Source organism: Protopterus annectens, chromosome 6.part1, assembly GCF_019279795.1.
Source record: "Protopterus annectens isolate FY-2018-M chromosome 6.part1, PAN1.0, whole genome shotgun sequence".
Classification (NCBI taxonomy): Eukaryota; Metazoa; Chordata; order Ceratodontiformes; family Protopteridae; genus Protopterus; species Protopterus annectens.
This window is the reverse complement of record NC_056738.1, coordinates 347,967,877-347,989,493: the sequence shown is the minus strand read 5'-3', so window position 1 is coordinate 347,989,493 and position 21,617 is coordinate 347,967,877. Positions and strand designations below refer to the sequence as shown.

General features: G+C 41.5%; 1 protein-coding gene across 1 annotated transcript in view; it reads right to left on the bottom strand.

Moving 5' to 3' along the window:
- Nucleotides 1–21,617, bottom strand: part of SCYL1 (SCY1 like pseudokinase 1) — a 1,581,020-nt gene that overhangs the window by 417,014 nt on the left and 1,142,389 nt on the right. Inside the window, exon 10 of the mRNA XM_044075764.1 lies at nt 4,305–4,460. Within this exon, the coding sequence (XP_043931699.1) occupies nt 4,305–4,460 (156 nt within the window). The remainder of the gene's footprint in view (nt 1–4,304; nt 4,461–21,617) is intronic.

The window sequence follows — 21,617 nt, the reverse complement described above, 5'->3', positions numbered from 1 at the left end:
CGGGGGACCAAGTGCCTTGGACTGTCTTCTCCAGGAAGTGCCCCCCACCCAATCTGGGATGTGTCCATAGCCACTATGGCCTTGGCTTGAGGGAGAAGAAAAGGACGGCCTTGTAGAACCTGATCTGATCAAATTCACCACAAAAGGTATTTTAAACATACCTGAGTGATTCTTACTTGGGCTGACACTCAATGATAAAAAAAATCGACAACTGCATTGCTAACATCCATTGAATAATTTTCATATGAAATTTTGGTAAGGGAACTAAGATAAAGGCAGCTGACATTTTGGTAAGGGAACTAAGATAAAGGCAGCTGACACTGATCCCAATGCTTGAAGAATCAACTGGGCTGAAATTTTGGTACTGTGAACTATTTTCCTGACCTGGAATCTGATGCTTTGCACTCTTGCTACAGAAAAAGAAGTGTCACTGATGCAGTGTTGAAATTTATGGATATCCTCAGATGAGAACAATTCTGGAGTACGTAATCTCTTGCTCTTACTACTAGATGCCTGGTCAGAGTGGTAATGAGCCAGTCATTTAAGTATGGGAACACTTGGAATCCTTGCAGTCTCAAGTGAGCAGCTACCACTACCATGCACTTGGTAAACACCCTGGGGGCTGCAGTGAGGCCAAAGGGCACTGCTCTGAACTGATAACGACTGGCTCTCATATGGAAGTGTGAATACCTTCTGGATCATCTGTTCATATTTATGTATGCACACTGAAGGTCTACTGAGCACATCCAATCATCCTTGCACAAAAAGGGAAGAATGGACTGAACCGTAACAATCTGAAACTTTGTGTATGAAACTGATTTGTTCATGTCACTGAGATCCGAAATTAGTCTCCAGTCCTCTGTTTTCTTTGGCATTAAAAAGAATCTTGAGTCAGTTTCGGATTCTCTCTCATCTGATAGGACCTCTCGAATGACTCTTTTTCTAGCAGCTTTTGGATCTCTAGTGTTGCTACTTTCCTCTAACTGGGTGGAACATCAGGAAATATGCATATTGGCGAGGAGGTAGGGAAAAGGGAATTACATAACCTCTGGAAATAATCCTCTCCACCTATTGATCTTTTGTTATATCTAGCCAGGCTCTCTGGTGCAACGAGAGTTGGCCCCCCCGATTGCCCCCAAATGGGGACAATTGGGTCTTCTTTCAGGAGCAAAGATAAGGTCCATCAGAGAAAGAGTTCTGGACCCTTGGTTCTGTGGGCCTTCTCTGCCGGGTGTGCACTGTCATGCATTCACTTCTCTCTTCTGCCCCTGGTGGAACTATCTCCATGTGATCTTGGAAAGGATCCTGGGATTTCTTCAACCACATCTTTCATCCCCCTCTTTCATCCTCACTGATTCATAGAAAAATATCTCTGAGGGAGTCGAAAAATGTATGCCCACTGCAGAAAGGGTCTTCTCATCTATCTCATACCTGGACAGTGTGTCCTTCACTTTTGGGTCAAACAACAAGCTGCCATCAAAGGGTCCGCTGATGACTGAAGACTTGAAGGGCTCCGCAAAATCACACAAGCACATCCAGGCTTGTCTTCTGAAGGAAATGCCTGAACCCATCATCCTTGAGGTACCTTCAGCTGCATGTGAGATAAGCCTCATGGACAAAAAATAGACTGAAGGGTAATCAACTGTGACGCTATAGTGGTCCCGGCAAGGGATTTTGAAAGTCCCTTGATCAAGTCCCTTTGTAGTCCCGTAAACTGTGGCAAACAGCTCAGTGACTGAAGGGGAAAGGTTGCTGAAGCACATGCTTGCTTCCCAAACCTGTCCAACACCTTATACTCCCTATCAGGGGGATGGACAGAGGAACTCTGCTCAGCAAGCTCCTTTTTGGTGGCTGCCACGATGACCAACAGCATCTACGGACACCTCCTTTAACTCCAGAATTCCCTACCTACCGGTGGAGCCAGAATCCAGTCTGGTCTTTTGGGGACTGGCTGAACTGAGTCAGGTTCCTCCTACGTCTGCCTACCGATTAAGTCAATGAGTTAGTAGGTGGGTGGAGTAACCCAGAAGGCAGATGGGCCAGCTCCAAAGGCCTCCAAGAATACAGACTCCTCTGGGGAAGGATAATCGGAGGACCAACCACCTGCCTAAGTATCTCAACAATGTCTCAAAATAAGATGTCTTCAGAAGGTGATAGGGGGACCCCTTCCCTTCACTGCAATCCATATCCTCGATGACTGACTCCTGAAGGGAGTCCAACTGCCTCCTTTTGCACTTCCTCTTCCTGAGGACTTCCTCGGTGGGATGCTCCAGTGAAGTATCAGAAGAGATAGTGAAACCCTGCAGGGTGGTCTGGAGACCTTGGGCTGGCTTTCCCTGGGGCATATAATAATGTGGCTTAAGGTGAAGAAACAACTGGGATCAGGAAGGAATATTTGAGGGCGGTAGGATCTGTCCGCTCTGCCAGAGCAGAGAAAACCCTCTTCACCACCTCAATGGCTGAATGTTCCAGGGAAACGGAAGACAACAGAGCCGAGAAGCTGGACTTCTGGCCCATTGAATCCTTCTATGCCGAAGGCAATATGTCTGAGGCAGAAGTCGGAACTGAGCTGTCTAGTGTCTAAAGGTCCAAGGGGCAGAGACTTCTCCAGAAACTTCAAGTTGACTCCAACATCGCAGAACTGCCAAGACCGCTTCTGCTCTGAGTGTCATACAGATCCAAAGATGCTGGAGCCAGTGCACTCAGAGATGTCTTCAGAGCCAAAGATGAAAACCATCTTCAGACCCAAACCAGACGGACCAGGAAGACTCAGATCCAGGGGATCTGAAACAATGGGTCAGATCAGAAAATAAATTATCGGGGAAATGACAGAAGGATGAAATCCCTGACCCCCTCCCCAGGGGTAGAATCTGGCATAACTCCCATCTGAATTTGTGCCATGAGAAATTTCTTTATCATCGTGTCCACATTTGCTTTGGATAGACTTCTGGAAGACTGAAAGGATGCCAAGGATGGGAGTTTTGAATGTCGAAGTTCCAGTAATGGAGATGGAACTCTGGACTGTACTGGGTCTACAGTTGGACAGTACCTAGTTCTAGGTAAAGATATCAGATCCAAGGTGCTCAGAACCAAAGAAGGAGCTGTTGAATCTGCACCGAAATTGTCAAGGAAATCTTCGGATTCAATTTCTTTTTCTTGGGCGGCAACAAAGAAGAAGAAGGAGCTGAACAGTTTGAGAGGTTTTAAAATGGTCTCCTTAGTTTTGGGTTGGGAGGGTTGAACTCCAGAAATCACTTCAGAAAAGGGTGTTGGAAGCAACCCCTTCAGAATGAGTTTACTTTTATGGTCAACAATAACCCGAAGATTTAAGTTTTGGCATATGTTGCAATCAACTTTCACATGATCAGGCCTAAACGGTATACGCATAGTGAATGCACATCCGATAAAAGCAATGTGTGCCCACATTTTTAACATTTCTTATACCCTGAAGGGCCTTTTTCTGACATTCTGACTACTTAAAACAATTACACAGAAAGAGGCAAGGAAACAATTTTTTTTATATGAATGTTAGAAATACCAACAATGGTAAAAAGATTACACAGAAGGTTTAGCTTAAATAGAAGGGAAAGAAAAAGGGAAAATACCTACTATAGTAATAAAAGTTACAGTTATTGTAATAGAAAAGGGGAGGAAATTTTTGAAAATATGAGATTTATGTAAAAGATTTAAAGAAACTTATCTTTAAACAACACTCAAGAGCTGAAATGGTGCACGTCTTATTTGAGAAGCAACAAAAGAGATCTGAGGTATGTTAGGTGTTGAAAGGGGCTGAGCTCCAGATCGTTTTGGTGGCCACAAGCTATAGTAACAGCAGAGTCAGATCAGAGGAGTGGATCCAAACCCCAACTGTTCCAGATAGAATAAAAAACTGACAGCATCAGATCTAATAATTTGTCCTAAAAAGGTTTTTCTTAAAAAAATCCCAACACCCACACACACATACATACACACACACACATACACACACACACACACACACACACACACACACACAGAAATTTTTAAAGTAACTTAGTGGTCATTCTGGCATATCCATGGGTGGGTGCATGGGTGTGTTCCTATGAAGTGTCAAAACATACTTCCTAGATTGCTGATGTTTCTTATGACACGTGGGGTTTATCAGGTGAGGTGCTAACAGCACAATTCCTGCATTCATTCTCTGTTTTCTATACACAAAGATGTTACATTTCAAATGCTGTACTGCTGTGATACTCTGCTACGTGTTCTGCAGAATAAAATGTGAAAGTTTAATTTCCTGCAATTAGAAAACCAACAGCACTTACACTAGCATTGAGATAGGGACCAATTTTCCCTAGGCACACTGTAGTATTGCAGCGAATTGGACCTTGATCATCCTTTGCTTGGAGACGTGCAAAATGTTTCATCAACTCTGCATTCAGGTTGTTTTCATTCAATTTGGGAGCGAGCAATAACATGGACTGGAAAAGAAAAATAAAGAGGATACAGATAATGTGCTAATGGAAAATGCAACATACAGTACAATTTATTTATTAACAACTTCAGCTGACAATGCCTTTATTTGTTTAGTGGTGAATCCCACTCAGTTTGTAATATCTTTTGTTTATTAAGAGGAAACCTAGAGAAATACAGATGTGTAAGTAAACTTACCATAAGAGCAAATGTTTGAATTATCACTGCTGTAGCAGCCTAAGCTATATGGGTAGATTATCATTTATTACAAGGGAGGTGGAAGGGGAAGGGTCCAGAACCCCCTGAAGAATAGTCCTAGCAAAGTGTGATGTAGACCTGGAAAATGAATCTATCTTGTAGTGTTTTGCAGAAGTATGTACGCAGGACCAAGTCACTGCTTCTAGAATACATCTAGAGTTATGACTCTCTGGAAGATCTAAACAGGAAATGATACAGTTACTTTGGCACTGTTAACCTGAAGAGACTGGTAATATGGACAGGTATCATGAATATGCTTTTTTTTTTTTTTTTTTAACCTCAGATGATATGCATTTAGTTCCTTAGGGACATTCATAAATAGACATATACATATAAAGGGAATGATCAATTACTGGATGTACACAAGACACTCGGTCACAACCACGAAGTACTCACTTTTCATACAGGTTTAGATTACCCTATAGAAATGCCTATTAGTGGCAAAGGAAAATACCTACCTATCTGGAAAGGCTGGACACATCCTTAGCAGTGCTCTCGGATCATTATCCTTTTCTATTACAATATAGCTCAACAGATTTTAATATGTTAGCTACTGGCGAGTGAACTTTTTTTGTTTCAGGAAGAGTAACTCAAGTTGAGTTTTGAAACTTAAACATCTCAGTGTTCTCATTTATAGGACAACTACGGCAAGCTGGACATTAATTCTAGTCTACCATTGCTTTCCCCCCCATCTACTGATCCCTCCACTCAAAAATGACATTACTGCTCAAAGAAGCATTTAATTTCTCTGCTTTTGTGATTCCGACTGGATGGCTATCGGCACTGTGAGCCATCTTCCCTAAAAGTTCACTCCCGTGCTTGCTAGATCCTCCGACAAGTTGCCCACCTGCAGGAACACAGATTTTGGTAGAATTCTGTAAAGCATGCCCTCCTCTTCTCGTTTCACCCAAGAAATGCCCACTATCTAATTATGCTTGCCATCTTTAGCATTTCTATTCAGTCTCGCCTGTAAACAGGCCTTCCGATGCGCTTATAAAACACCCTCACACAGAAGCAGGAACTTCTTCTACAGTTAGTTGTTGCTGCACGTGTTTGTTTTGTTTTATTGTTTTGCCTCGTGGAAAGAAAAACTCTGCTGCACGGTTCTGTGTAGCATTGCAGTAACTACTTAGCCCTGTAGTAGTAATTATTTATAAATTTAATTTGATTTCAATTAACAGCAGTGTATATTTTGCAGTAAGTGCGTCATTTAGAAAGATGGTTTGGCAATAGCTGGACAGATGGAGTGACACTGAAAAGCAATGTAGTTTTGGCATGCTGATTTTACCAATGTTGGGTTTCTTCATTAGTTTATTTGATTTTTAGCTCAGAGTGCTTACATGCTCAAATAATGATACAGATCAGTAAGGAGTTATCATTACATACTGGCATTTACAAAAAAATTGCCAATCTGTAAATGCCGCTTTGTAAATGCGGTATGCCGGTTTCGAAATGCCAGTATATAATGAAATAACTGAACTTGCAATGTTTTTTATCATTCTGTGTACAGCAAATCTAATAGGTCTTTGCAACAAGGTAATTTTTTGGAGTTCTTACAGCTGGACTTTGTAGCCTGGTTCCAACAGAAATGTGTTCTTTATTTTTTAATATTATTATATTGTAAAGCACACTGTGGTCATTTTTTAACTGGTATTATATATTAATGTAGTCATAATTGTGCACTCTTGTTTTACATATGTTCGCTATATTTCAGTGTTGTTGGGCTGCAGGACAGTAATTTTTTTTACTACATGCCAGAGTATGCTCTGCTTCAGATTTTGTGTGTGGGTTCCTTCATATTCTACAAAGAAAATAAGAGAGTGTTGGATCCATAGTCCCAGCCAGGGATGATGCTGACAATGACTTTTTTTTTTTAATTCTGCAAACTGCTTTATTAGGCAAAATACTTTGGTCAGTGACAAGGGGCAATTAGTTATACCCCCACTGATGATCATTGCTATCACTGCAAGCTATATTTCACATGAGCTTGTGTGGGAGTTGTTTTAGCTGTTATCAGCGGAGATTGTGCAACTCTCCTGAGTGGTGTGCTCCTGTTGATGGACTTTTACAAAAAAAAAAAAAAAACCATGATAAAAAGCTGGGTGCGGTCTCCCCATATGCAGTACTAATGCAACTAAGTTTAGTGTGTGTGCATGTTTTTTTTTTTTTTAATCCTTTGTTGACAGGGTACACCCGCTAGGCTAGTGGCCTCTTTTATAAGGGAGATCTGAGGTGGTATTTATACTGCTAGGGGAAATTTGGTCAGGGCATTGGCGACTTCAGTGTTTTTTTTGGTAGTTGCCATGCGATCTTTTATATCCACCTGAGCCAATTCAAGCAGATGGGACCTTAGTTTGAGGACTCATGCAAAGAGTGACGCACTGAGGAGTGCAGGAATATAACAATGAGTCTCTTTCAATAGTAGAATTACATAACAAGGATTAGTTAACTCCCCAGTCTGTACATAAACTAACCCAGTGGATAATGAGCCCCTACTGGCTATGCATGTGACTCCCCTGTGTACCCATACGCACCAGGCCTCTAATGTGTCCTTGAAAGTAGGCAAAGTTGTAAAAGACCAAACAATTAATTATAGACTATTCCATAGTTTATCCAACTGCAGATTAAGTGCTCAGTTGTTTAACTTGTTTCTGGTTATGTCTACTGTTAATAAAATAATTTTATTCATAATATTCCTGTCATAAGTTAATGATATTATGTTGAATTTTTGCACCTGTAACACTGTTATTAAATATTTTAAATACAATATCAAGGTGTCCTCTTAGCAATCTATAATTCATGGAGTACAAATTTAATGCTTAGTCAATTGATATCATGTTCTGGGCTTGATCCATGATTTCTACATTGATATCAAGACTTCTGCTGACTGTAAGGCAACAGTTCTTCATATCACAAGCATGATGGGATATGCCTTCCAACAAACAGACATCTCATAGGTATTAAACAATATGTTAAAAGATACAGCGACACCCAAGTGCTTATAATAATGTATAAGTAGAAGAATATTCCTGAAAGGCAAAGAGAGGAAAAGTCATGGAATTAATACAAAGTACACCCATTTAATGGTCCCTTAACAAAAGCAAACCTACTTTTTGACTACTGATGCACCAGCCATTATCTATTTTTTCTAACTTACTAATCTTTTCAATTGAATTTTCCAAATTAACTGCATTTCTTATGTATAATACTGTACATAATTTCTTATGTATAATTCTCAATTACTTATTACCTTATAGTTTTAATACTCTGTGCTTAGGTTTAGGCACTGCTTATGAATGCATTCTTTTTTAAAGGTGTAAGATTCTTAAAGTTAGGTGCAGCAGTAATTCTGCAAACTATCTTTCAAAGATTTGAATTTGATAGGTAAAGGTAACCTCAGGCTTTTTAAGAACTGCTTCATGCTAACAGCAAATTCACATGTTTTTTAACAAGAGCATAAAAAACAAGAGAGTAAGGGCAAAACTATTTTCAGTGTGGTCTGTACCAATTTCATCATTGTTTGGTTGAGACATATGCATTGATTGTCCTGTGTTTGTCAGTACATTGTTTGAATCCACACAAGTGTCCCTACTTTTGGCTTACATTTTTGCACTGACATAGGATCACAGGAAGTTACTAGGCTAATGGCCTTAGGGCCCTTGCAAGCCTAGCCAAGTTCTTAATTTATTTCCATGATCAGCACCTATTGCCCCTGTCCAAGAGGGGCACATGTGGAACCCTCCAGGGTGAATTTACTGTCACCGATCCAATCGTCCAGATTGCGTTTGAAGAGGGCTAGTGAGGTGCTCTGCTTGACATGAAGTGGGAGTCTTTCCAAATATGTGGTAACCTCTGGGAGACAAATCTGTCCCTTTTGCAGGTTTTATTAATGTCACATACCAGGTTAAGGTCTTTAGAGTGAGCAACCTGTGTACAATTTGACTTACAGATATGCAGCATTTCTAATAACGAGGGGTCAGAGATTGCCTTGTATGCTAGGCAGAGATCACCTCCGAGTAGTCTGTATGAAACAGAATAAAGTGACAGCGATTTCATACGATCCTCATAGGACAGATGTTGAAGACCTAGAATTTTCCTTGTAAGGACCCTTTGTGGTTTCTCCAATTGCTGAGGTGCTTGGAAAGGTACACGCAAAAAGTGGCATTGTATTCAATTACTGGCCTGATGAGGGAAGAGTACAGGGATGTTATAACTTCTTTTTTTCTAGAGCAATGCCCTTGCTTATGAGATGAGCAATATAGAATGCCCTTCTTACTACTGTGGAGACATGGTGGTCAAAGGTAAGACTGCTGTCAACCTGTGTGCCCAGGCCTCTCACCATTAAGTGCACACTTAAGGTGTTGCTACTGGTGTGGTAGTTAGCAGGAATGCTGCTCTTACTGAAAGGAATAATACATTTTTTGCATTGAATTTAAGGCCATGACTCTGGCACCAGTCATTTGTTTGTGTAAGACCCACTTGTAGGATTTTGACATCATTTGGAGATTCTATGACTCCTCCCAGTTTTCAGTCATCAGCAAATTTTGTCAGCCACAGACCTTTAATTTTTGCTTGTACTTGGAGAAATAGATCCTGAACAGTAGAGGTCACAGGACTGATCCCTGTGGAACACCACTGGTTACAGGTCTGCTGTTGGAGGTGGACTCCCCTAGTTTGACTATATCAGTTATATCAGTGAGTCAGTTAGCGACCCGTCTAACGCTATAAGTGTTGATGCCTAGTTGTCTGAGTTTGTCAACAATGCCTGAGTGGGGGTTAGTGTCAAATGCCTTGGCTAAGTCCAGGCAAGCTGTATGCACAGATTTTCCCCTCATCCAGGGCCTTGGGGCCCTGGTGACTGTCTCAAAGAAGTCCACCAGGTTTAACAGGCACAATCTCCCCTTGACAAATCCAAACTGAGGAGGGTCAAGTGTCTGGCGATTTCCTATATCTTTGTTGATAAGGTCCATGATAATTCACTCCATGGCCTTGCAGATAAGGCTAGTCAGGCTAATAGGTATATAGTTCCCAGGGTCAGTGGAAGCACCATGTTTGTGCAAGGGACTAACAGTGGCTGTTTTCCATTCAGCTGGTACGAAGCCGGTGCTTAGACTATGATTGAAAAGGGTACCCAGTGGTGTTGGTAATTCATGTTGGAGCCCATGTAGGACGCAGCCAGGGATGTTATCGGGTCCCATAGATGCTGTGTTTTTGGTCTTAGAGAGGGCATTTATGACTTGCTCTTTAGAGATACAAGGTAGGGGACAGGTGGTAGGGATGTCATGGGGTATGTGTGGCGGAGACAGGGGGACTGAAGTTTTCAGAGAACCTGTCAGCCAACAGGTTAGCTATGTCCACAGGCTCAGTATATGTGGTATCGTTAACTAACAGTTTGGCACAAATCTGGGCCTTTCCTTTTAGGTTATGGATGTAACTATAGAATTCCTTGTGGTTATCCTTTGTTGAGGAAGCAAATTTGGATTTGTAGTTTCCTTTGGAGGCCTTCACAAGAAGACTTATTTGCGTGATTAAGCTGAGGAGGGATTGTTTCCAGTTTAGGGCTCGATCCCTCTTACTCTTAGCAATTTTTTCCTCTTATTGTAACGCCTGTTACTGGAAGTTGTCCACCAGGCAGGTTTGCTCTTACTTCAGGAGCTTGTTTTGGTCCTATCAAGTACAGCTGAGTTGATGCAGTTATACAGGTGTTTGTGTAAATCATTGGTGTAGAGCTCGGCATAGTTGCCAGTTCTATCTGAGGGAGGAGGTGCAGTGAAGCTATTTATACCTTCCCATAAGAGGTTATAATCATAATGCATTGGAGAAGTTTTTTAGTTTAGTTACTGCTAGAGGGGGGTCAGGTGTGATGGTTACTTTGAATGAGACCGATTTGTTGTCAGTAGTAAACATTGTACAATCCATAATGATTTTCGAATAAGGTGTTGAATTCTCATGAACAAATAATGACATTTATCACACTTGACTCTGTTTAAAAGGGATGCCAATTCATGGATTCTTATTTTGTGAGCTTTCTAAGTAAGTAGTACTGCTACTTTGAAATGTTTCTGATTTGGAAGCTTTTTTCATGAGGATGTTGCTGAGAGGATTATAGATATGCTTGCAAGTGTACAACTAAGAGAAGCTGCATAAAGCAATAGTAACAGGAAGTAGTGGGCCACATAAGAGGCTTGGGAGGTTGTTAAGAAGAAACAAAACTATTGTATTGTTCAGCTTGGCATTACATAAACCTGTTGAGGTTAAGCTATGGCAGAATTACTATGCAAAAATAACCACGGGAGTAGCCAGAAAGCAATCCAAAGAAAATATATTACTGTGCATAGTTTAAGAAATTGATATATTGGCCCAAACTATGGATTGCTATTTGTTTTTTCTTTTCTTTTTTTTTAAATCAGAATTCCTGGGAAAGTGCTAGTATCAAAAATCAGGAGTAAAGAAAGATATGAAGGAAGAGTTTTAGTGGCACACCAGGCTGTAATTTGTTTGATGTCTATTGTCATGCAAATTTGACTAAGTAGCTGAACCGAACCAAGCTAGAAATGTGATATCCTGGCTCATTGAAGGAGGGCAGATGGGAGGAGCAACTTGGTCTGGAACTGAAATTAACAAAACTGCTCTTTGTAAAGTCTTTTTTATCTCAGTAATCTGTAGACACTTTTGTAAGCTTTTTTTTCAGAGAATGTGTACTGCATCAGTAGGAACAACATTTATAAAACTCAGTGCAGACCAGTCAATGACACTTGATCTGCAGACTCTTAAATTTGGCAGTTTTTTGGGGTTTTCCATTCTAAGTGAATAGAAGTCTAATCTGACATCAAATGATAGGGCTACTTTTTCTCACAATCAGGGCTGTCATACTGCATTTTGGGACAGTGTTTGCTTTCAAAAGGAAAAAACTCTCATCAGAATGTCTGTCCCCATGAGGGCACACAGGGGTAAAAAAAAATAAAATTAGGAATGAATACGTGTTTTGTGGCAAGCAGCTTTGAGAGGAGCAGAAATTCATGACTAGATAAAAAAATATGTTTTTTCATCATTTGCCCACAGTGGTCCTCTAAAGCTGCAGAATCAAGGTTTTATTCCAGAAAAATGTCACTCCACCAAAACAGACTGAGCAACGTTTCTAAGGTAAACTGTATCAGGAAAGCTGAAAGTTATATTTAGCAAGTTGGGAAAATATCAAGTTACTCAATCCACACTGCAATGCTATAAGGAATAGTATTAGTGCAGAACAGAGAATTAATGATATGCAAGATAAAACTGAAAAAATTGGATACATTTCTTAAACTAAGGGAATCTGAAGTTACTTGAAGTAATCTTGGCATTAAGACTGAGACAGCGAGAGTAAGGAGATTACTAAAATGAAGGATCACTTGTAAGAGATGCTGCAACATTTCTAGAGGTACATTAAAATGTTTTGCAATACTTTATGGACATTTGCATGTATTAGAAGTCATATAAGCTGTTAAGAATAAAGAATTATTTGAAAATGTTTAATTCTGTACATTTGAATAAGCTTAATCAACTCCAGGCAAACCCCTTAATGAAAGAGTTTACATTACAGAAAGTACAACAGCTGTTGGCTACAGTAGGTAAAGGTAAATCAGGTGGCCCTGACGACTTTGCTATACAAACTTGTCTAGAGGCTAAATACATTTTGAATGATTTCTTAGTAACGCCTAACCATGTTCTTAATTCAGCAAAAATCCTGGATTGAGTTATTAACCGTTGTCACTCTGAAACCTGGTAAAGATTTTCTTCATGTCGGTGGATACTGACCAATATCTATTCTCAACCATGATTATAAACTTCTCACTGCCTTTTTATCTAACAGAGTAGCCAGAATACTTCCTCACTGACTGATTTAGACCAAATGGCACTGCTACCTGCCGGAACGGCTCACAGCAATGAGAAAAAAAAAGTACTTACTAATAGAAAATGTGACGGCCGTGAACTGGCCCAGTAATCAAGGAGCCTCAATCTTCACCACTAACACCAGTGAGGGGCGTCCAAATTGGGAAGGATAACAAATACACATACAGTAAAATACAACTTCCCTTAATAGCACACAGAGATCAGTGTCAGCCTGCAGCTGTTTTTTCCCTTTCTCTCGAGATCCCCAATAAGACTCCCCACTGGCACAGCTACAGCGTGGAATCCTTAGCCAGGGTTCCAAGCCAAGTCCTCCCAGCACTCCATCTGTCCAACCAGTGCTTCATGTCCCTGTCCAAGTAGCTGACACATGCACGCACACTTTGAGATATGATTTATATACAACCACGCAGACACTCGTGGGGAAGTCTGGCACGGGTTCACTAGCTGTGCCCCTTCTTTCTAGATTGTAAGGTAGTAATCCACTGGCACCAGAAACCCTATTTATCAGCTACCAATAAGGCCCTTCCCAAAGGGGTCCAATTTTACTGTGCAATATTATTATCCAGTTAGTAAGTGTGACCAGAACTTTTAAGGCTTATTGAAGTGGCTTTGTACAGTATCACTATATATATGCAATGTACTCTACAGCTTAAATTATCTCTACACAAATCAACCACAGTTGAAAGGTTTAAAAATAATTAATAATAAATAATAAAAACACAATACAAATCTCCTCAATTCAACACAGTGCTACTCAAGAGCTCAGACATCACATGAAAAGGCTTAAAATAATACTGTACAATAGTCTGACTTACAGAAAACAGCTAGACTAAACTTACCATTTTCTATCTATTTTTAAGAGAGACACTAGAGTCTAAGATTCTACTTGCACACAGAGCAATGGCAGAGTACTGGTGACTGGATGCTCTTCAGACAAAATCCAAAAATGCTCCCATTCTCTCTGAGAAAGTCTTAAATTGATATTACATCACTGCTGTCACATTTTAGATTACATCACTCTTCTCTGGTTCCCAGGCTAACAGAAACTCAGAGTTTTAACATTTATTTGATCTTGCACCTGGCCAGGAAACCACAGCAATAAAAGACATGATACATGTAAAATCTAGCAATTAACTCTGGCCTCAAAACAATAGAAGGAATTCCTTGGTCCAGACATTCTGTCTCCGAGCTTTGAGATCAAGCAGTCATAAAATGCTTTATTTTATCAGTTTTCTTCCAGCAGAGTGCACTTTTTTACATTTTTGAAGTTCAACATTTAATACGGTTTTCTTTACATTTGTGAAACAGCCTGTGGATTTTATTAAAATTTACAATGACACTGAATTAGCTACAAAATTCTATCTAGCTGGGCTGGCAGACTTTCAGTTTTCCACATTTCTTCCCCCCTGAAAAACTCAAGCTAGTTTTTCAAGTGTCCCTTGAGAAACGCTGCTTGAGAGGGTTAGGTCTGTCTGAGTATACCTTACCCCATTCCCTGTCCTGACAGCCCATCTGCATTGGCGGTGCACTGCCATATCATTAGCTTGCAACACTAGGCTCCCTCTTTGCAACTTGGTCATATTAGGGGATTGTGATCTGTAACTACAGTGAATTTGTTTCCACAAGACAAGGCTGAAGTTCCTGCAGTTCCCACACTATGGCTTTCCATTCCTTTTCTACAGCTGCATAGCATTTCTCTCTGGGTTGAAGCCCACAACTGAGATAAACCACTGGGTGCTCTTCTCCCTCTGAAGAAATCTGGCTAAGTACAGCCTCCACCCCATGATTCAAAGCATCCACCTGCACAACAAATTCTTTGCTGTAATCTGAACTGTCTAACACAGGGGGTCCTGCCAAAACTTCTGGAATGCCTGCTCACATGCTGTGGTCCACACTACCTTATCAGGCCTGTTTTTCCTTTTCAGGTCTGTGAGGGGGAGCAGCTACGATACTATAACTGGGGACAAACTTTCTGTAGTATCCTGCTGTCTCTAAGAATGCCCTCACCTGCTTTCTGGTAATAGGTGCAGACCATGCCCGAATGGCATCCACTTTGGCAGGTTCTGGCCTGATCTTACCATTCCATGTCCCAGATAGGACCTCTGCCATACTCACCTGACATTTGCTCGGCTTAATAGTCAACCCTGCCCTCTGTCGTCTGCCCAGCATCTCCCTGACATGTTGAAGGTGCTCTTGCCAGGAATGGCTATAGATGGCAATATCATCTAGGTAAGCAAGGGCAAACCCTCCTGCTCCTGCTATGATATGATCTACCAGACTCTGGAAAGTCACTGGGGTATTTTCATCCCAAAGGGTATCTTTGTGAACTCATACATGCCAAAAGGAGTCACAAAGGCTGACCTCTCTCTAGCACAGGGAGTCAAGGACACCTGCCAGCAACCCTTGGTAAGATCAGTGGTGGTAAGATACTTAGGCCCACCCAGCTGCTCTAGGGCCTCATTTGGCTTAGGCATGGGTAAGCACTGGCTCTGTGTGACTATTTAATTTCCTGTAGTCTACACAGAACCTGGTGCTGCCATCCTTCTTTGGCACTAGCACCACTGGGGAGGCCCAGGGACTGTTGGACTCTTGAATTACCCCTAGTTCCAATATCTCCTGTATCTCCTCCCTCAGAGTGTCTGACTCTCTCAGACATCCTATAAGGTGCCTGCCTAATAGACCTTTGGGGTCCTGTATCCACCTGGTGCTGCACCAGGTGGGTGCACCCTAGTTTCCCAGTGAACATGTCCCCAAACTCCTGTAATACTGAGTTGTTTTTAGCGCTTTCATTCACTTTAATCTTCTGTGAACTTCCTCAGAAACCTGAGGAAGTTCACAGAAGATTAAAGTGAATGAAAGCGCTAAAAACAACTTGTGGAGTCTCATAATTTGCTGCTGGGTTTAAGCTGACTTCGTTTTTCCAGAGTTACTTGGTTGCAGTGTCTTTCTGTTCTCCTGTAATACTGCTCGGATTTCTAGAACCTGGGAAGGAGACAGCTGCTGGGACACTGCTAACCCTTCCACCGAGGTGTCAATCCTGGTCTCACTGAAGAGCTCAGACACCAGATCTCCCTCAAACTCCTCCCGCAATCCACTGCAAATACTAAGCACAAGGGCCTCCCTATCATGGTAAGGTTTCATCATGTTAACATGGTACAATTTGTGCTCCTGCCTGGCAGTTCTACCAGGTAGTTAATATCACTTGCCTTGCCTACCACCTTGTAGGGTCCCTCCCAGGCTGCTTGCAGCTTTTTGTGTCTCACAAGAATGAGAACCGCTACCTGCTGCCCTACAGCATACATTCTAGCTGTGTCATACCAGATCTTTTTTTGCTGTTGGGCTTCTGCCAGGTTCTCCTGGGCCAAGCCCATGAGTTCCCTGAGTTTTGCCCTGAGGTTTAGGACATATGCCACAACAGACTTCTTGTGAGTTTCACACACACCTTCCCACTCATCACAAATTAAATCTAGAGGTCCCTTCACCCTATGCCCATACAGCAACTCAAAGGGTGAAAAACCTGTGGATTCCTGGGGAGCTCCTCTGTAAGCAAACAGATGGGGCAAATATTTGTCCCACTCCCTCTTAAACTGGTTTGCAAATGCTTGCAGCATGGACCTGATTGTAGAGTTTAACCTCTCAACAAGACCATTAGTCTGGGGATGGTAAAGGGTAGTCTTCAGGTGCTTCACCCACAGTACTTCCACAGACAAGCCAGTAGGTCTGACATGAAGTTGGCACCTCTGTCAGTCAGTATTTCTTTTGGGATACCCTGCTGAAAATCTCTAACAAAGCATTTCCCACCTTTTCTGCCTCAATGGAGAACAAAGCCGCTGCCTCAGGGTATATTGTAGCATAATCTACTACCACTAGGATATACTTTTTCCCTGTGGAACTTGGGGTACTCAGAGGCCCCACAATAGCCATAGCTACCCTCTGAAATGGCTACTCAATTACAGGCAAAGGCATCAAAGGAGCTCTCACCTTGTCTCTTGCCTTGCCTACCTTTTGGCACTGCTCACAGATCCTGCAGTACCCTGTTAAATATCTGGAAATTCCAGGCCAATAGAAGTTCTGCATAATATGTCTCTTTGTAAATTTTATGCCCATATGACCTGCAAAGGGAATATCATGGATGATGGCTAGAAGCGCCCAATGGTAGGCTCTAGGCACTACCAACTGCTGTATCCTCTCACCTTCTAGCCCTCCCTCAGGGGTCCACTCTCTATACAGTAACCCTTTGTCCGAGAATACAGATTCTTGTTTCCCTTGAGAATCAGTTGCCTCACTAGCTACCTGCCTCAGGCCTTTTAATGTAGGGTCTGAGAGCTGAGCCTGTCTGTACTCTCTCTTTGTAACCCTTTCCAGCTCCCCTTCCACAGGAAGTCTGGTATCCTCTGACAACAGTGCCTCACTGTCAGCCTGGGTACTACTACTCACCTCTACCCTTGCAGTCACTCTGTCCGAGAGAACATCAGTACCCACTAGCAGCTGCGACTCACCTTCAGTCTCACTGCTACAGGGTAGCTCCCTCCCTGAAGTAACCACTTCACCAGTCCTGGCTGTAAGTGTTGTGTCTGTCTGGGTCTCCCTCAAACTGCATGAGCACATGGTACTGCATTATCAAGATCATTCCATATCAGGACATCTGCAGGGATATCCTCAAAAACACTTACTTACTGGCTTCCTTTTCCACACTCCCAGTCAAGTTGAACCCTAGCCAAAGGTATTTGGAATGGGGTCCCTCCTAAAGCTCTGCCTGGAGTAGACTGCCTAGGCAGGTAGTGCTCCTCTGTAACCACTGGCTTCACAATAGTTATGTCAGAGGCCGTCTCTCTCTTAGCAGCGGTCTCTTTGCCATTCACTATGATAGGATATAACCTCTTGTGATAGTCTGGTAACCCCTTGTTGTCTCAAGACAACCTGCTGTTGACATTTTGTCCTTCCCACTTACTTGCTCCCTCACCTTTTGTTCCCCACCTTGCCTCCATAAACATCTATATGCCACATGGTCCCACTGGTTGCATTCAAAACATTTAACCCTAGGTCCTGGACATGTACCTGGACTAGTGGTTTCCCCTGCTACTGGCAGATTCTGTTGGGGCAGTCTGAGCTGCCCACCATAGGTTCCTTTACACCCATGAGCAGTACTGGGGATCCCTTTCCTGTGCAGGGATGCCCTGCTTGCTAGGTATAGTTCTCCTTTCTTCCCCAATTCATCTGAAGCAGCACATTGTCCATCAGCTAACCAGATCCTCATGTCTTCAGGCAAAGTGCTAAGGGCTTGTTCCCTCACCAAAAGGTCAGCCAGCCCTTCAAAAGTGGTATCCACTCACCCACCTATGAAAATAAGTGCTTATTTCAGCAACATATTCACACACATTTTCATCTGCCTTGCGTCTATGCTCACAAAACTTTTTCCTAGAAGTTTCAGGTGTTAGATTAAAAAAAATCTAACAATCAGTTCTTAGCAGTACCAATCAAAAAATGCAAAATCAGAAAGTTTAGACAACATCGTTACAGCTTCACAATGGAGAAAGGGGGTCAGGAACCATACCCAGAGAATTTGGTCAACATCATACTGTTGACATACCCTCTCAAACATATGAATGAAAGTATCAAAATTATCTGCAGAAGAAATGTACTGACTTTGTGCTACTGGGGTCCAGTTATTCCCTTCCCCATTACCTCCATGACTCTGGCGAAGAGTCAGCATCTCCTTTTCGTGCTGCCTCTGCCTCTCCTTCTCTTCAGCTTCCAGGCATAGCAGTTATCAGTCTCCTCAGCCTGTAGACATCTCAGTCTCCCTGCTGCTTCTGTTTCCACACACCTGGCCTCCAACTCAAGTCTCTTTAGCTCCAGATGGATTTTAAGTCCTCTGCAGAAAGGCTAAGCTGTCCATTCTCTGAGTGTTGTACACCTCTACGGTCAGTCTGATCGTTGTCCTGATTGCTGTTTTCTGATGCAAGTGTGCCCAAAGCTGCAATCATGTCTGCCTTAGTCAGGTTTCCATGCACCAGTCCCTTAGCCTGGCACATCTCAGCCAACTGGCTCCTTGTCAGCTTGCCATACTCCTTTACTGACATGCTTGCCTGCTCTCCTTGACTAACTAAGCTAACAAAAGAAATAAAGCAATTACGATCTGAACTCTGAAAATTCACTGCATGGCTGATTTAAAGTACAAAAACACCTTCAGTGATCACTGTACACAAGCTACAGGAATTCACTATCCACACCACTACAAGCCAATTACCAACCAATTAATATGTGATGTGGATATCCCACCACTGCCAACCAATTAATATGTGATGCCCCTGCACCGACCCAGTAATCAAGGAGCCTCAATCCTCACCACTAGCACCAGTGAGAGGCATCTACATTGGGAGGGACAACAAATACACACACAATAAAGTACACATTCCCTTAAAAGCATGCAGAGATCACAGTCAGTCTAGAGCTGGTTTCTCCCTTTCTCTCCAGATCCCCAATAAGACTCCCCACTGGCACAGTTATAGAGTGGAGTCCTTAGCCAGGGTTCCAAGCCAAGTCCTCCCATCACTCCCTCTGTCCAACCAGTGATTCTTGTCTCTGCCCAAGTAGCTGACACACACACACATACAAACACACACACACACTTAGATATGATTTATATACAACCACACAGACACTCTTGGGGGAAAGCTGGCACAGGTTCACTAGTTGTGCCCCTTCTGCCCAGGCTATAAGGTAGCAATCCACTGCCACCAGAACCCCTATTTACCAGTTGCCAATAAGGCCCTTCCCAAAGGCGTCCAATTTTACTGTGCAATATTATTATCCAGTTAGTAAGTGTGACCAGAACTTTTAAGGCTTATTTGCGTGCTTTGTACAGTATCACTATATATATATATATATATATATATATATATATATATATATATATGCAATGTACTCTAAAGCTTAAATTATTTCTACACAAAACAGCCACAGTTGAAAGGTTTAAAAATATTTAATAATAATAAAAACACGACAAATCTCCTCAATTCAACAAAGTGCTAGTCAAGAGTTCAGAGATCACAGGAAAAGGCTTAAAATAATACTGCAGAATAGTCTAACATAAATATAGAAAACAGCTAGACTAAACATACTATTTTCTATCTATTTCTAAGAAAGACCTAGAGTCTAGGATCCTACTTGCATACAGAGTAAAGGCAGAGTACTGGTGAGTGGATGTTCTTCAGACAAAATCCAAAAATGCTCTCATTCTCTCTCTCGGAGAAAGTCTTAAATTGATAATACATCACTGCTGACTCATTTTAGATTACATCACTCTTCTCTGGTTCCCAGGCTAAAATAAACAACTTTTAACATTTATTTGATCTTGCACCTGGCCAGGAAACCACCACAATAAAATACATTATAGATGTAAAATCTAGCAATTACCTCTGGTCTCAAAACAATAGAAGGAATTCCTTAGTCCAGACATTCTAACTCCGAGCTTTGAGATCAAACAGTCATAATGCTTTACATGATCACCTTTCTTCCAGCAGAGTGCACTGTGGTTACATTTTTGAAGTTCAACATTTAACACAGTTTTCTTTACATTTGTGAAACAGGTTGTGGATTTTATTTATATTTACAATGACAGAATTATCTACAAAATTCTATCTAGCTGGGCTGCAGCCTTTCAGTTTTTTGCAGAAGACAGCACAATTAAACACCATTTATAAATAAGAGCAGATGCTGAAAAGCATTTTGTAGGGTAAGTTAGCAGTTTCTTTTTCAACAATTACTGTATCTGAAATTTTCTGAGGGATTTGTTACATTACTTCAATTACATTAAGGGGCTATGGCCAAAATAAAGGTAGGAAATAAACTGTCTTGAGTATTTAGGAAGAGGCATGAAAGCAATGATGACTGCTCTCTCCTACTTTTGATTCCTTTTTATTTGGAATTCCTTGCAAGCACGTTACAGCAAATCCCAACTAATGGATATAGATTACAGGAATTAACATACAAGGTTTCTCTGCAAACAGTTAATCTTTTTGCTTTATTATTTAATCCACAACAGGATTTGGCTCTTATTTTTCAGGAATTACATTTTTCAAACTGGCAGGTTATAACCTCTGGGTTATTCATATGCAAAACATAGGGGTTAAAAGCTATCACAGGAATGTATGGCTGGGCTTCATAACAACTGCACACATATATGCCCTAGTTAAGTACCTATGGACCTATAAAGTTAATACACTGAAAAGAGTTACATGGCTAAGGTATATTCCCTCAGAGTTGATGCCTTCAGACTGTCCCTTTCTGACAGAAGCGAATCATAAAACTTATTTGAATTTAATGTTAGCTGATACGCTGGATAGCGCTATGAAGCGTATCTTTTTTTTTTTTTTTTTTTTTTAGCTGATGCATTGGATGGAAATATAAGGCTAATTCTCAGGTATTTTATGGAGATTAAGGATTTTCATTAAAGACAGAATGGAATTTGTTCTTCCGATATGGCAGCAGACTAATGAACAGTATGTGTGTGCCACTCCTGCATTGAAAAGAAGGTAAATTTGAAACCAACCTATCAAGGGAGGAAAGAAATACTTAATTCTGCGGTGCAGAAAAGAAAGAAATCTCTAGTGAGGGCTGAGCACAGTACATGTAGGAAGAAAAACAATCAAAGAATAACAGTAAAGCACCCCCATTTGTGATGGCACAACGTAAACAGCACAACAAGTAAACAGTGACACTATTAACACTATGGTAAGTGATCCAAGATGTGATGCAAACCATGCAGGTAAATAGGCTTGCCCAAGAGAAGGAACTACAAGAGATTGAACAAGTTTTCACAGAACACGCAGATATAGTCCAGTATGTAACAGAAGAGAACACTGAGCTTAAGGCCAGACTTGACACCATGGAGGGGTTGTTAGATTGCCGGGCAGAAAAGTTGTTGACCATTCTGGAGGATAAGCCCTACCATAAAAACTTAAAGCTAGTCGGGGTTCCAGAGAAACATGAAAGAGAAGACTGTAGGAAAGCTG